This window comes from Portunus trituberculatus, chromosome 17, assembly GCF_017591435.1.
Source record: "Portunus trituberculatus isolate SZX2019 chromosome 17, ASM1759143v1, whole genome shotgun sequence".
Taxonomy (NCBI): domain Eukaryota; kingdom Metazoa; phylum Arthropoda; class Malacostraca; order Decapoda; family Portunidae; genus Portunus; species Portunus trituberculatus.
Genome location: NC_059271.1, coordinates 24,673,261 through 24,688,869, shown reverse-complemented (window position 1 = coordinate 24,688,869; position 15,609 = coordinate 24,673,261). Strand labels below are relative to the sequence as shown.

At 38.4% G+C, this 15,609-nt stretch overlaps 2 protein-coding genes and 1 long non-coding RNA gene across 3 annotated transcripts in view; 1 reads left to right on the top strand and 2 right to left on the bottom strand.

The window, feature by feature from the left end:
- Positions 1-2,524, bottom strand: part of LOC123504787 — a 29,674-nt gene extending 27,150 nt beyond the window's left edge. Inside the window, exon 1 of the long non-coding RNA XR_006674945.1 lies at positions 2,008-2,524. This is a non-coding gene — a long non-coding RNA (uncharacterized LOC123504787). The remainder of the gene's footprint in view (positions 1-2,007) is intronic.
- LOC123504786 (60S ribosomal protein L30-like) lies at positions 43-5,060 on the top strand. The gene is made up of 5 exons (XM_045255610.1): positions 43-128; positions 229-283; positions 3,490-3,635; positions 4,479-4,656; positions 5,018-5,060. Exons 2-4 carry the CDS (start codon positions 263-265, stop codon positions 4,645-4,647), a joined length of 336 nt encoding a protein of 111 aa, XP_045111545.1. The 5' UTR covers positions 43-128; positions 229-262; the 3' UTR covers positions 4,648-4,656; positions 5,018-5,060.
- A 334-nt stretch (positions 5,061-5,394) lies between these two features.
- On the bottom strand, positions 5,395-12,834 carry LOC123504899 (39S ribosomal protein L41, mitochondrial-like). The gene is made up of 4 exons (XM_045255805.1): positions 12,781-12,834; positions 10,703-10,955; positions 8,964-9,064; positions 5,395-5,788 (listed from the first exon to the last, which is right to left on the bottom strand). The coding sequence occupies exons 1-4, from the start codon at positions 12,832-12,834 to the stop codon at positions 5,567-5,569; spliced, it is 630 nt and encodes a 209-aa protein (XP_045111740.1). The 3' UTR covers positions 5,395-5,566.
- Between the last annotated feature and the right edge of the window lie 2,775 nt (positions 12,835-15,609).

The following is a 15,609-nucleotide window of genomic DNA, read 5'->3' as shown; positions in this document are numbered from 1 at the left end:
TAATGAAATGAATATTGTTTTTTTTTTACCTTTCAGTGATTGGGTATATATTTTCCGACATCCGGCTTGTATGTGTGTTAGCTTAACGCTTCCCGCCATCACTCCTTTGCACACTCAGCCACCGCAGGGTGAGGACGTGTATTGTGAACTCTGCTGAATTTGCTATCTTATCTTGACTTGTATTCGTTTTAAATCTATCTACATTGGTACTAATAGTTGTGTGTACAGTTTCAGATCCTCGGAGGAAACAAAAACAGACACCATGGCTCCCACCAAGAAGTCCGTAAGTATTGGTGTGGTGCACGTGGCGGGGTGAGGTGAGGTGCTGGTGGCTGGACATAAGGGTTTCTCAGATCTTAGTAGAAAATATGGATGGTATTCAAATGACATTAACATTTCCATCCTTGGGCTAAGTTAAGTATATTTCGGTATCATTTCCATCCAATGTTACTTTCTTTACTTTGTCTACACCACGATTTGGGAAGCATATGTTTGGCCAGGAATTCGTAGTTTGCTCAGTTTTAGAGTTGGCAAATAATGTTCGCGAGGTGTTGCTATTTGATTTTTTTTCTTTTCCAATTGTATAATTTTGATGCAGCTTTCTCTCTCTCTCTCTCTCTCTCTCTCTCTCTCTCTCTCTCTCTCTCTCTCTCTCTCTCCATTAGTCTACGTTTAGATTGCAAATTAAATATTCCGATAGACGTGTAATGAATGTGGAATAAGGTAGGAGTAGTAAGATGCTAGTTTCTGGCTCCTGCTCCCATGAATTGAGTAGATGAGAATGTGTGGTGCACGTGGTGATGCGTGGAAGCTGGTGACCCCGGTGACTTGGTGTCATGTATAGAGTGGCTATTTGTTGGAGTATAAAATCTTATAGTTTTATAAGTCCGTTTGCCAAACATGGCCGTTTGTCTCACTTCATAAAGCAAATGTGAAATTGTCTCGGTTTTCCCAAATCGAAGTTAAAATCCAAGCTATCCTAAACCTATAATCTTTAGCGCAACGTGATTTTCAAAAGTACCAATACGAGTCGGTGATAGTTAGCCCTGCGGGAAAGAAAGAAAGAAAAAAAACGCAAAGTAGTGAGTGTACTACCACATAGTTGTGATCTTGCCGCTAGCATCCTCACTTCTCTATGCTATGCATGTCTGGTTAGGTTAGTGTGATGGATATTCTGATACTGTCCCCGAGAAACTGTCCCGCGCGCTCGCCTTGATTCCTGGCTCCTTCGCAGCTCTTCCACCCAGCTGATTTGACGTCACATAAAATGAGAAATATGGTATGTCATTTTGTTTTTTAAGCTGGGGTTCCTTAAGACCATGTATTTTAAGGGTTACGCAAGGGTAAAAGGGTTGAAAAACGCTGCCTTATTCGTTACCATTCTCTCTCTCTCTCTCTCTCTCTCTCTCTCTCTCTCTCTCTCTCTCTCTCTCTCTCTCTCTCTCTCTCTGACCAATGGCGTGGCTTCATATATTTATTTGACGTCAAATCAGCCGAGTGGAGGAGCTGCGAAGTGGGAGCCGGGAATCAAGGCGAGCGCTCGGGACGGTTTCTCGGGGACAGTGCCGATATTCTTGACAGTAGCACCTAACGAAGCAGTAAAACACACACATTTAGTGATGAAGGACTGTATGCACAATACGTTTATTGTGGATTTATTTTTGGGGCGGCCTTAGTGTGCCCTACCCAAGCCCTCAGTCTGGTGGTCACTAAATGCAGCAAACAATGGTGTCCTAGCAGCGGGGGTGTTTCATGTAAGGTTTTATGAGAATATCCTAGCGGGGTCTAGGAGGGCTCAGTCTCCTGGTTAGGTTCGGGAATTTCCTTGACTTTAAGGAAATTTCCCTAGATTTTTCAAAGTCCATATATCACTCAACTATTCCCCCCCCCCTCCCCAAAAAAAAAACCTGATTTCCTACATGCCCCCAAGCTTGTTGGGACTGTGGAGGGGTGGTGTCTATAAATCACCTGTCACGGATATCTAAGGAGAGGCCGCCATGCTGGTACTCTCTCTCTCTCTCTCTCTCTCTCTCTCTCTCTCTCTCTAAGAAAAATTCCATTTTGCTTCAAGATCCCCAAGCTTACTGTTCATGAGGAGGGGAACGGTGTTGATAAGTAGAAAGGAAGAACTTGTTCTAGCTATTTCCCTCAGATGAAATTTTAAGTTGCAGAATAACAAGCAAATCACAATAAAGTGAAGTATTCCACTGTGCTGTTCTTGTGATAGCAGACATCTCCAATATTGCTACTGTAGTAAAATTAAATTGTACTGACCTGTAGGGCTAGTCCTATAATCCGTGTGACGCTGCCATATCTCTCATTACTTCAAGGAAAACGGAATAACTGTTCTTTATTTATTTTAATACATGACTTCACTAAAAAAAAATGTGTGATGGACAAGACATGAAGATGCCATAGGTAAATTAGATTTAGTTAAGGTGCTGGTTATAAAAGTGAAAATGAGGCTGATAATTTACCAAATATTTACTATTATGTCCTCGAGATATCCAGTGTAATATAATGCGTGGGGAAAAGAAACACTGATAAGGTTGTGAAGCTGTGTGGTGTATATCTTGTTTGCACTGGGACAAATCCTCTTCACTGTGCCTTCAGATAAACCAGCTGCATCTGCTGTCCTCTTCCTCGCTTGATTTATTGATAAAAGTGGTCCTTGCAAGCTTTGTTTATTAATTCTGTAGACAAACCTTGATTTGGCTGTACAACACACAGACAAGGATGCGTTGATGTATCCTTCCATAGTGGTAACCAAATGAGAAGTGAGTTGATTTGCACCTGTGTGGTGACCTGACTCCTCCCCCTTCCCCCAGTGGAAATCCTGCCTCAGGTCGACTGGCACCGCCGCCCGTCCTGACATGCCACATCGTCATACATATTCATGAAATACCTTCATTTGATTTGGTATTTAACACTTGTTTATCACCTGCTATTTAATGAAATAGTTAGAATATTCTCAGAACGCCGTTTGTTGATAATACTGTGATTAAAGAACCACGAGTAGTATAGGCTGAATGTTTTGGTTGGAAATCTGGCAGAATGGCAAACGACACGTTATGGATCAGTACAATTTAGTTTTACTATAACTTGCTAACATTAAGAAGCCTCCAAAGATATGGTTAGTTATATGAGCTTGATGGCAAGAACAAGAACAGCAGAGCTGAGTGACTTTCTCTTAACATTTACTAACCTTTTACCTTATTTATTGAGGAAGTGTCCAGGTTAGGGGTTGGACAAAGCCATGTCTGGTGGTTTTTATTTCAATTACAAATACAGATTTGGCTCTTTGCTTTGGAAGTCAACATATGCCATCCAAGCGCCAGATCGCTGGACTTGTGTTCTTTGGTCTCATTTGGGTGGCAAGAGAAAAAAATATTCATGGACCTTTTGGTTCTGGATCTCACATTTCCTGAAGGAATTACTGTGCCTATGTTCATAGTACAGAGCAGCTTTTAATAAGTGTGAAATTTACAGAAAAAGGCCATTGAGAGCATCAACTCTCGGCTGGCCCTGGTGATGAAGTCTGGCAAGTACGTCCTGGGATACCGACAGACGCTGAAGTGCCTGCGTGCTGGCAAGGCAAAGCTTGTCATTATTGCCAACAACACTCCATCACTCAGGTGAGACTGAGAAGTAGACTCTCACATGGCCAATCCCACCATCTAAGTACAGCTGCTGCATCACTTGGCCTTGTGACCTTAGTGATGTCGGGTTGACTGAGATGGCAATGGACAGAGCTTTTGTAACTCACATAGTGTCTCAATTGTATTAGTAAGCTCTGTCCAGGGTTACAACACCCAAGTGCTTCTCATGTAGAAGCACACTGGGAGTTGTTATGCAGTGTGATTGTCTGCGGAGTCTCGGTTCTTCATTCTTAGGACACGTAAGTTGCTAATACTTTACAACTGTTTATTTTATTAATATGAAGTTGCATGTTAATTGTGGTTGGACATGACATAGCTTTAACATGAGTGATCATAGTGACTGGATATGCATGATAACAGAAGTGGATTATTTTGTGCAGATTTAAAAAGCAAGGTTAATTAATTATGTTCACTGCAATGGTTTCAGATAATGAAGTCTGAATTGTCAATTTTCTTTTTAATTTCACTATTTTCATTCCCATAAGCCAGTAGCTCTGACCTTGTATTCACAACCACCAGAAGTAAATGATTATTCATATGAGCTTTACTTCATGTAAAATTCCAGGAGGAAGGCAAGAGCAAATTGCACTTAGGAAACAAGTCTAGGATGTTTAGAGAATTTGTGCCATAGCTAGCTGATGTATATAAGATACTAAATTACTTTTAGAGCAGTGGCATTAAGGCCTTACTATTCTCTTTGTTTTTGGGAGGTGTGTGCATATGCTTGTTTAAAGTTATTAATTTTATCTATCTTGTATCCATCCTACATGAAAAAATGCATTATCATTAATCAATATTCTTGACTTTCATCAATTGCAGGAAGTCCGAGATTGAATACTATGCCATGTTGGCAAAAACTGGAGTGCATCACTATTCTGGCAACAACATTGAGCTTGGAACAGCATGTGGTAAATACTTCAGGGTGTGCTCACTGGCCATTACTGATCCTGGTGACTCTGACATTATCCGCACCATGCCCACTGAATAGATTCGGAAGGTGCGTGAATGAATATTAATGTATTGGGTTTGTGTTAGATGTATTGCAATTGGGGTTATGTAATAATTGGTTCAAGTATTCTCTCCTATACAGTTGGTTTAGGGGTTCAAGTATTCTCTCGTATACAGTTGGTTTAGGTTCTCAAAATCGTCAGTGATTTATCTTATAGTAGACTCAAAAGATAGAAAGGTCTACATGTATTTGTATTATATACTCTTATCAGAATGTTCTATCAATAAGATTGAATGTTAGTTCTTAACACAAAGTAACCATTTTGAGGGTAGGAAATTATCAATTACATGCCCATTTCCTCATTTACATTTGTTGCTTCATTAGTTAATATTGCCACTTTTCTTTCCAGGTGTGATGGGAGCAAAGAGTTTAAAAATAAATAATTATTTGTACTTGGTGTATTGTTATCCTTTCTTCTTAGTACTGTTACCTTTCCTCAGCACAAGTAGAGCTTATGATTCAGAACCATCCAAAATTTTAAGTCATAGCTGTACGAAAGGCTGAGTAGAAAAATTAGATGGATCTGCATTTATGGCTGAATAACAAATGATGAGCTGAACTACTTTGACTGTAGATGAGTATTACTGAAATATGTTTTTAGTAAAACTTACCAGGGTATTACTAAAACATGTCTTACCTTACCTAAGGTGAGATCCTGAGAGCACCTAGAGAATATGCCAATAGATAAAGGTCCTTCTAAAGTGATAATCACATTGAAATTGGTTATTTCAGTGTCATAAATTTATTTAAAGTATTTACATCAAACTAAATAGAATTAGCTTGTACCTCTAGTATGTAAAGAATTGTACCCTGGTGGCTACTGAATTCTAAATATTGCCCTTTCAATGTGAAAGGAAAAAATTTCTTGGGATAACCAATTACACCTAGACAATGGACCTCAAGCAAGTCGATCTGCACCTATTGATAATGCCTTATTGCTTGCCTCTTCTGCCGTTAGTTGCTCTTCATCCGATGGCTCTAGTGAATTGTAATTCTCATCAAGTTTACCATTCTTGAAATCCTTGGCAATCTTTTCACTGTAAACTGCATAGAACAAGTCTTGTGGCCCAAACTCGCTCTGTACAACATCTGGTGTTTGGTAAGACACATAAGGCTTGAGCTGTAAGAAAATTACTAATGTCAATACGAGCCTTTAGGAAATGGAGAAATCTTGATTATGCAGGTCATGTGGTAAAAAAAAAAATTGGTCACTGGCACATTACATGTCAACTTTGCCTCTTTCCATCATATTTTCTCTACATACTCAAAACAAATTGTTATTACAGGAGTTATCATCAACTGAGTTGCCATATATATATATATATATATATATATATATATATATATATATATATATATATATATATATATATAGTCAAATCAATGTAATGTGAAATTAAGCTTCTTTTTTTCTATATAAAATTTATTTCATTTGTAATATATATGTATATATTACAAATGAAATTTTTATATAATAAAGAATATATATATATATACATATACAACTGAAATTAATATTATATACGGAAGATAAAAAATTGCTTAATTTCATATTACATTGATTTGACTAATGGAAATTTAACAGCAAACTGTGGCTCATATGATTAAATAAATGTTTACACTTTTGAAAGGTTAGTAGTGTTTGTCTTGCACACTGGATACCATTTGAACTCATTTGGCTCATCTGCATTTTACAAAAATTGGTAAGATGTAGAGCATTGACAGCTTGCCTATGGATCAGTGGAGCTGTACTCATGGTGAATTGGGATCCTGGGTTTGGCTGGACCTATAACCTGTTAGTGAATTGCCATCTACGAGTCTTTTGGAAAGTTATTGTGTAAGTGAGGATGGCAAGACTGCCACACTAGACAAGAGAATGTAGCAAGCAGCAGTAGCTAATGTAGGCACACACAAAGCCCAGAGCCATGTTTATTCACTGGACAAAAAAAATGGACAGCTGTGCATGCTCAAGGGTGTGCTGAAAAATTTGTTGATCTTCAGAAAGTTACCAAAAATATGCTAGTGTGACAGCACCTTAACCATATTGTCTGGGGGATGGATCAGAAGTGGGCCACCCTAGCAGAATCTTTTAAAATGGTTAAAATTTACGAAAAATTATTCGCAAAATCTTTTAAAATATCTAAAATTTACGAAAAATTATTCTTACTATGTCCATCAAAATTTGACAAGGAATAAGCATATAATATAAAAAATCTAATCTATATTTTTTAAATTTTGTTTTGGTCACTCAAAACAATAACAGACAAAAATCAGTGATCAAAGAGCTCACTGCCAACAGCCGTACAATAAATTTACCATTGTATATTTTGGCAAACACTTATTATGTAGTTATCACATTCTAACAGTATATCACATAAAAATCTAAAACATTATTCATGAGCAAGGAATAGTATGGTGCATGTTGCTGATTGGCTGGTCATGTTTTCAATCACAATCAGACTGCTATCAGTGTTTAGGAGTTCTACTTTCTCTTCTGCATTATCTCAAGACAAAACAATAAAGACAATGTTGGTGATATGTAAGTGTAATAGCTTGGTTCAATGTCATGATAATACAATTTGTAATATAAAAAAAAATACCAGTTATACCCCAACATTAGCTGAGACTGGGTGCTCTTGGTGCACGGCTACTAATGCACTGTGCTCACAATGGGTTCTACAGACAGTCTCCTGACTTGCAAGTAACCCTGACGAAAATTTGATAGATGTAAAAGGTGACAAAGCTTGCCTTGCCATGGTATCATGGTCAGCAAATTCAGAAGAAATGGCACAGGACTTGTTCATAACATCTGATGAGATTTCCAATGTATTGTGCTTCATAGTAATCAGAAAATTGAGAGTATGATTGCAGGAATTTCTCAAGTGGCCTTCAAATAATGATACATCACACATCAGGTTAACAGACTGCATTAAAATCAAAAAGATTTTTTTTTGTTTGCTGTATGTATATGGTTTATTAGGCCAAAACAAATGCTTATAAAGAACTTTTCATGGAAAAGTTCATCCATCCAGATTTTGGTGGAATAATGACTGAACAGATTTGGATTTTTACACATTACCTAACTTTTGACAAAGATGCCAGACGATCAGAGGTGGTTACATGTTTGCTGTAGACAGGGATGTTTAAAAAAAAATAGTGACCATGCATCTGTGAATGTGGTAATTTTACTTTCTTTTTTTTTTTTATGCAAGATGGAAAACTGGCCAAGGGAAACAAAAAATGGGAAAAAGAAAGGCCCAATAGATAGTTAGTTCCCTTAAAGAAATAAGAGTTATCCAAAAGTTAAGGGAAATGTCTTGAAACCTCCCTCTCCAAAGAAGTCAAGTCAGGAAGATTCACTCCTAGGATGATAATATACTGGGTAAACCTAAAGGAGAGCCTGGACACCACTACATTTGCAGTTTACTTCCAACAGTGAAGGCTCTTCAGAGTCAAGAAAATTTAGTGAAGGGTAAGTTTAGACAAACTGTATACCACCCAAGAGTTGTTTGAATGGCTTCAAACACAAGGTATTGCTGCCATAGGCACTATAAATTGTTTGTATGAGGAAAGGTATACCACTAACAATAAAGGCAGGGACTGGAAGGGATGAGAGTTCATACAAGGTATCCGGGGATAAAAATAATGAAAAAATTACTGAATTCTCCAGCAGTACCCTAACAAAAGTAGAGGTAAGAAAAGCTTGTTGGGTATGAGTAGTCTCTACACATAATATTCAGTTAGCAATGATGATAGAGTAAGAAAGCCATCCATAAGTAAATTGTATGATTTCACAAAGGGAGGAAAATATATAATAGAGCAGAGATTAAATTTTTATACAGTGCTCACAGAATCTCATAAATGAACAGATAATGCCCTAGCATACATCTGGCACTGCCAAGGTAAATTCAGGGTTTATTCAATCAAGAATGATGTTTACCCTATAAAAAACATAATTTCATGTGGATAGTGCTTAGTGAAAACTTGTACTTTTACATGTATTACAATGTATTAATAGGCACTTGATGTTGGAATACAGAAGACAGGGAGATGAAGCCATGACAGAAGTAACACGAGCATAGAAAAAGGAAAGTTTCATGTTTGCCGAGATTTTGCAAAAACTAACCAAAAAGTAAAATAAATGAAAGAGAAGTTTAACCTTTAACCAAACAAATGCATATCTCAAGTCTGTATATAGGAAGTTCTACAATAATAGGTTTAAACAAGATAACAAAATCCAGAACCTCATTATAGAGAAAAAGGATTTAATATTAATTCACAAATAACACACTTACCTTAAAGCCATTTAAATTTGGAACAATCAATTCTGGAATCATTTCCGGGATAACATGGAACTTTTTTCCAACTGTAACACCAATAGGCCTCACACCCCTGTCTGTAAATGAAGAATGCTATTATGAGTCCATGGACTAAACCATTTTAAGCTATATGACTATTACAGGTCACTACAGGCCAGTTGTGGAGTGTTACCCAAGTCGGAAGATGAGATACTGCCAGACACAAGTTCGCCTTGGGTAACACAATAATATCTTAAGAACGAAACTATTCTTTAATACGATCAGAGGTTAAAGTGATTGTTAATTACAATCATCTCACAAAAAATCACTTGTTGAAGGCAAATCCTAAACAGGATGAAACTGACATGAAATTGGAACTCTCTCCCGGATAAAGTTGTTGCTCTGGACTCCATAACTTTCAAGGCAGCATTACATTCTACCTTGGGTACTCTCCTTTTCCAGTTTTTTTGACTAAGACCCAGACACGATTCTCTGCATACACCACATAAATCTTTCTATCTTGACTACATTACTGATTCCATCTAACACTGATACTTCTTTTATTCATTAAAATTTCACAATAATTAATAAATCTCAATCAACCTATTGCATTCTACATAGGTACATAACTCAGTCTTCTTCTATGACAATATTCTAGTGCAATTACTCAGCGCGACTGGTGTACTTGCAGATCTGTGCTCTCCTGTATATCCTAGCTCCATAAAATGGTATTATTATACTCTTACACCAACAGCAACATGGCTTTTGTTACTCTTCTCATCTTGTGGAGCTCTTTATTCTGAGAAATTTGAACCCATTCATACCCATTGCAAATTGTTTATAACGTTGATAAAAAAATCTAAAATTTACCACTTTTTGGGTAGAGAGAGAGCAACACCCACCTAGGTGATGGACTGATGGGCACTGAGGAACACCATTGCATGTGTTCAAACATGTGTGCATACTGTCACATCATTTGTGCACGCCTGAAATGAATGATTCACTCTTTTGTTTGAGAATGCAGCCACTGACCAATAAAAATAATACATGATAAATCTAGCCAATCAGAGCAGTTTGTGGAGAGAAGTGAGCCTATTTGAATCAGTCTATGGAAGAAGTGTGAATGAGCAGGTTGTCGTCTAGATTGTATCACCAGATTTCATGAAGACAAATAGGGTGATGACTTTGTATTAATTTCATAGCGTTGCTAGTCATGTTAGGCTAGTATGGTTTGGTTAGATCTGTTTAATAGTGTTAAAATTACTCTTGTTCTGAGGAAGATGTATTAGTGGTGCATGTCGCCTCAACTAGGTTATGTTACGTTAGTTCAGGTTGAAGTTAGGGTTAGGTTAGTTTTGGTTAAATAGATAAGTTACAATAGGGTGGCGTAAACAGCGATTTATAAGGGAAGGAAGGAGGAGGGTAATAAAAAAATACCGATTAGCAATGGAAACGAATAGCAGATTCATTCAAAACAGGTCAAAATCTACCACAAAAAGAGAGAGAAAAAAAAAGGTTAATCCGAAATAAGCCGTTGGTGTAATTGTATAAATTTACCTTAAAAATATCGTTACCAAAATACCACAGTAGCCAAGGGTAGCCAACCAAGTGAATTAACCAGGATACACCAGCCCAGCCACAACATCTATCTGGTAATCATAATAGGGCAAAGAATGCGTAGTGATAGACAAAATCATCATAAGTAAGAGTAGTGACATAAACGCGGAAGTACTTACCAAATTCCTTCTGAATTTCAGGATCTAATTCTCGGAAAGGAGTCTTTTTAAAGAGTTTAGTTCCTCTTTTGCCGTATACCATAAACTTCCTGAAATTCCTTTTACCCAGAACGGCAGCCGAGGTTGATATTCCCCGGCACTGGATAATAGAAGCCACCGCCGAGCCAGCCATGTTCAGTGTTGAGTGTTTACCTGCACCTGAGTGACCGTCCCTTCCCACAGACTGCTCCAGCCTCAGCAGCTCCACGCGGTTCTATCTTGCTTTAGTTATCACCACGAATTCTTACCATGATGACAGTCAGTCCCCTCATCGGTATTTACTGCACCCTCCACCCAAAAGAACAATGGAAAAAAAAATGCAAAAGGATGGCTAGTAAGGATGTAGAGAAAATAATATTATTTCAGACAACGTCACAACTACCTACAAAACCATCTCAGACTCATAGCTCAGCCACTCTCAGGGATACACAAGGAATATCCTACGTTTGCTCCCAGACTGTAGAGTTTTTATGCAATTAGGTGTGCAATATCTGCATTTGTTTATTTATTTATTCATAGTCGTGTAATGTACACTATCTATTTTCATATTTTATGATATTGTACCCTATGTCAAGGGAATGGGTCCATGTCAAGGTCCATCCTCCTCCTTTGTTGTATTTCATTATTAATGCAACAAAAATCAATCAATCAAACTCGAAATTGATTATCCCCCTAGACATTCACTCAACAATCTCTTAAATAAAGGCAGGGAAGACACCGGCACCACCTCCCCAGGAAGAGAATTCCAAGGTCCTACAACACTGATTGTGAAGGATCATGCTCTAACATCAGTTACATGACGAGGTTTAAATAGCCTCACTGTGACCTCTATGCCGCCATTGCCAACCCTCGTGAAAAGATAAGCAAGATGAAGATAGTGGCTATTCATAATCTTCCAAACCATATTGCAGTCTGCTTGATATAACCTCCCTTTGATAGAATACAAATCGTGAGAAACCAAACGCTCTACGTAAGCGAAGCCACGGCCCTAAGCAGACCACTACTCGTAGAATCCATCTTCGCTGCACTGATTCCAGATGTTGTAAGTCATCTATCTGCACAACCTGCATTCCAAAGAACACTACAAAAATTAGTAATAGGTTTAATGTGAGGTGAACACTTGAACCATGAATTCCGGCATTCTACAAACAGTACTTTTAAGAATGTTAATTATTAGCAACACACTCGCTTTGCGAAAATCTAAACTTATATGCAAATGAAACTTTAAGGAAGAGTACACTAGAGCACCAAGGTCTCTAAATACATTTTTATTAGGAACAGGAATGTAGTGGTCAACTTCGGTAGAATTGTATCTACATGTGTGAATAAGAGCACATTTGCTAACTGAGAAGTTAAGGCCAAGAGAAAGACTCCTTTGGTAGGTACAACAAGGACCCTATCATTTCGTAGAATAACTCCACTAACCTCATCCATATTAGTAAGTGGAAGCGCAAGGAAGATTTTTAAATCATCAGCAAACAGGACAACTTTACTGCTAAGTCCAGATATAATAACTAAGATTAATGTAGATCAAGAACAGAACACGACTAACAGCAGATCCTTGATGATCCACTCAAGAGATCATCAATATCATGACTCGAAGAACCGTGGATCACAACATTCTTCTTACGTCCCAATTGAAAATCACTCAATCATCCAAACAAGGGGACAATTACATCAATAGCACTAAACTTATTCAGTAACACTGCCTGATTAACCCCTTGAGTACCATGACGCGCTCCCATATTCATTTTGCTTGCTATTTGGTGATTTTATGCAGCTTCAGAAAATCATGTGGAGGATTAAAATAGTGAAGACTGTGGTCATTAACCTTCTGATCTCCATAGACCCTTCCTAATGTCAATAACATGGTCTAATCGTACATATATCTCAAGGTAAAAATGTGTCCCATTATTGAAGGAGTTAACATCAAATGCTTTGCAATAAAAAAAAAAAAAATTACAGCGCTTCAATAGCATAGGCAGAATCCAAGTGAATGCTAATATAATATAGTCAGTCTTATGCAACTGGTCACTTACATTACATTTATACTGGATATCAGCATTTCTGAAGTCCAACATAGCCTGGAGCATTACCGGGGAATGTCAACCAAGGTTAGACCTGAGGCGTTTGTAATCCGTCCAGGCTGCAATCTTACGAGACTTAATTAATAGTACGAAAAACATTCGGCCCATATTCTGAAACACTTCCGCGCCACACATCACTATTTTCAAAGGGCTCTAGTTGAAGGGACACGGGTTTTTAAGATTGTTTCTGAATTCTAGTGACATGTTTACAAGTTTTCTGTATTATCAACAGGAAAATATACTAGAACCCGGCTAATCGTTTCTGTGGTCTTTGAAAATGATCGCAGTGAGAGAGGGAAGTATTTCTGAATATGGAGCGAACTCTGACGTTTATAGGAATATATCGATTGAATGACTTAGTCAAAATATGGACAAATACTTGTACATTACACCCTTGAAATTCAAGATCCCAACTAATTAATCCTGGGACCCATTTTTACTTTGAGTTTTGGGTGTGATTAGACGACTTTACTTACATTAGGAGGGGTCTATGGAGGCCAGAAGATTAATGGCCAGAGGCTTCACTATTTAAGTCCCCACAAGTATTTGAAGCTGTATAAAATCACCAAATAGTAACCAGAATGAATATGAAAACGTGTCATAGTACAGAAGGGGGTTAAAGAAGAACAATCACACAAGGAATCAAAATTCCCGCAAAACCAATCAAAACTAAAATCACCACTCAGTAATGGAGGTGGAGTAAATAAAACAGAAAAAGTAAATAAAATATCAGCATGGCCACAGCCAAGAAGAGGAGCAGAACTAGTATTATTGAAATGCAATCAGGATTGGATGTAAAAACCAAATCTAAAATATTTCCTGAAGCAAGAAAAATTGTAAAAGTTGCCCAGTGCATAAGATCTGAGGAATGAAATAAATCCAAAAAGGAACGACAGAAAGGAGAACATGCCAAAGGAGCAAGTCCAGTCCACGAAATTTCTGGGAGGTTAAAGTCACCAAATGAAATCATATCCTTGTTAGCACAAAAAAAAAAAAAAAAAAACCTTGTTAGCACAAAAAAAGAAAAAAATGAATGTACGATAACAAGATAATATTTTCAGCTAGAGTAATTGTAAGGACGATAGATAACTAAAATGTACAAATTAAAATGAGAGAGGTATCCACCGAAGGTATTAGGAGAGTCTGACAAAACTTGCTCAAACGTAAAAGAACGATCTATATATAGAGACCAACACCATGCTTCGGTAAATCATTCCTAACAAAGTTATAACCGGGAATATTAACAACTGACGAAGCGAGAAAGAGGATGAGCCAAATGTCAGAAATCTTAACTTTATTAAGTAAAAAATTTAAATTGACCAGAAAAAATAATCGTAATAAACATATTTACAGTTGAGTTTGGGATTTTCTTGGAAGCAAGATAACTACCTGCTAACCTAGGAAACATAAGAGAAGAACTGAAAGCAGGTGCTGCAGGAGTAGATGGAGCAGAGGCTGGTCCACCACCCTGCTGACCACCACCAACAGCTGCAGTAGGAAGAGTCTTCGCACCTATACTGAAGGATTACGAGCAGCATCCGAGAGAATCGCAGCACCAGCAGCACCCCCACTCGCAGACTGAGCTCTGCAGCAGCTTCCCGTCTCTCATTTCGCTCCTTCCTCTGGTTATAGGGGAGATCATGATTAATGAAAACGTGATGAGGCCAGGTTACAAGACGAAGACCAGAGGGAGGACCTATGCAACTGGTTTCTAATTTTCGCACGAGCAAGATTATCCCGAGGGAAAACTATACGTCACTCACAATAATGTTACCAACATCGGGCACAGGAAGTTGACAGCCTCGTTTCAAGTTTGCGAGAGATTTTTGCGTGTAGTACCTCGAATGATGACAATCTTCCTCCTAGCCCTTTCGCTCAGTTCCCTATCTTCATCCTTGATGACTGAGTAGTATCAGAACCGCTTATCAAGGCACCAAGCGTCAGTGGTGCAGTGGAACCATGCGTGCTTTGGGGTCCGAGAGGTCTCCAGGCGCACGGGTTCGAATCCTGTCCACGGTTAGAGTGTAGGTTGGGCTTCCTCACTCGAGGCAACGGTTTCCTAGCGGGTGGGCTTTGAGATAGGAGGTACCCCAAAAAGTATCCCCTTTAGCCCATAAACTCCCGTGAAAAGCCCACATGGTATAAAAAAAAAAGTCTTACACTGCAGGCATAATTCTTTTAACACAACCGCCATAACTGCAACTTGACTACTGAAATTAGCTACAGTATCTAATAGCAAGGTGACCGTGTCACTAAGTTTGACCAGATTCTGGTCCTCAGGATGGGGGTGAGGGCCTGTGCAACACCCAGGACACAGAAACCGGACTTCCTTATCTTCATTGGAAAGAATAAGAGAAAGCAGCTGCTCCGGGACACCAGCACATATCAGCGAAGCATGACACTACTACTGGCGCTGGTCGCAAGCGATGGAATTGGAATCATACATTAGTGTTACAAGAACCACGGGGAAGATTGTCCTGCTGGTTAAAACTACCCGGCCTAAGGCGAAAAATGCCTTTGGACTTACTATCACGACCAACAACCATTCCACACCAAGAGAACTCTAAATAAGAAAAAAAAAAAAAACGTAGAACGTAGAACCCAAACAATTGTCCAAAGCAGCAAGGCTTACAAACTCCCCCCAAGAATCAGACACCCGACTATGTAAACGAAGTGGCTTTGTGTTTTTTTTATTATTATATAAGACGGGAAAACTAGCCAAGGGCAACAAGCACGATCAATCAGAACGGTCCACTGAGATACCAGTCACTAAATAGATTC

Bases quoted from the DNA above. Each gene is read 5' to 3' on its own strand.
- LOC123504899 (XM_045255805.1), bottom strand. From the start codon at position 12,834: ATGCTCCAGGCTATGTTGGACTTCAGAAATGCTGATATCCAGTATAAA. The intron at 10,956-12,780 runs GTAAGTGACCAG...AAAGCAAGATAG, and splicing joins ATATCCAGTATAAATGTAAT to AACCGCGTGGAGCTGCTGAG. The intron at 5,789-8,963 runs GTAAGTGTGTTA...ATTTTCTTACAG, and splicing joins CAAATTTAAATGGCTTTAAG to CTCAAGCCTTATGTGTCTTA.
- LOC123504786 (XM_045255610.1), top strand. From the start codon at position 263: ATGGCTCCCACCAAGAAGTCC. The intron at 284-3,489 runs GTAAGTATTGGT...TGAAATTTACAG, and splicing joins TGGCTCCCACCAAGAAGTCC to AAAAAGGCCATTGAGAGCAT. The intron at 3,636-4,478 runs GTGAGACTGAGA...CATCAATTGCAG, and splicing joins AACAACACTCCATCACTCAG to GAAGTCCGAGATTGAATACT.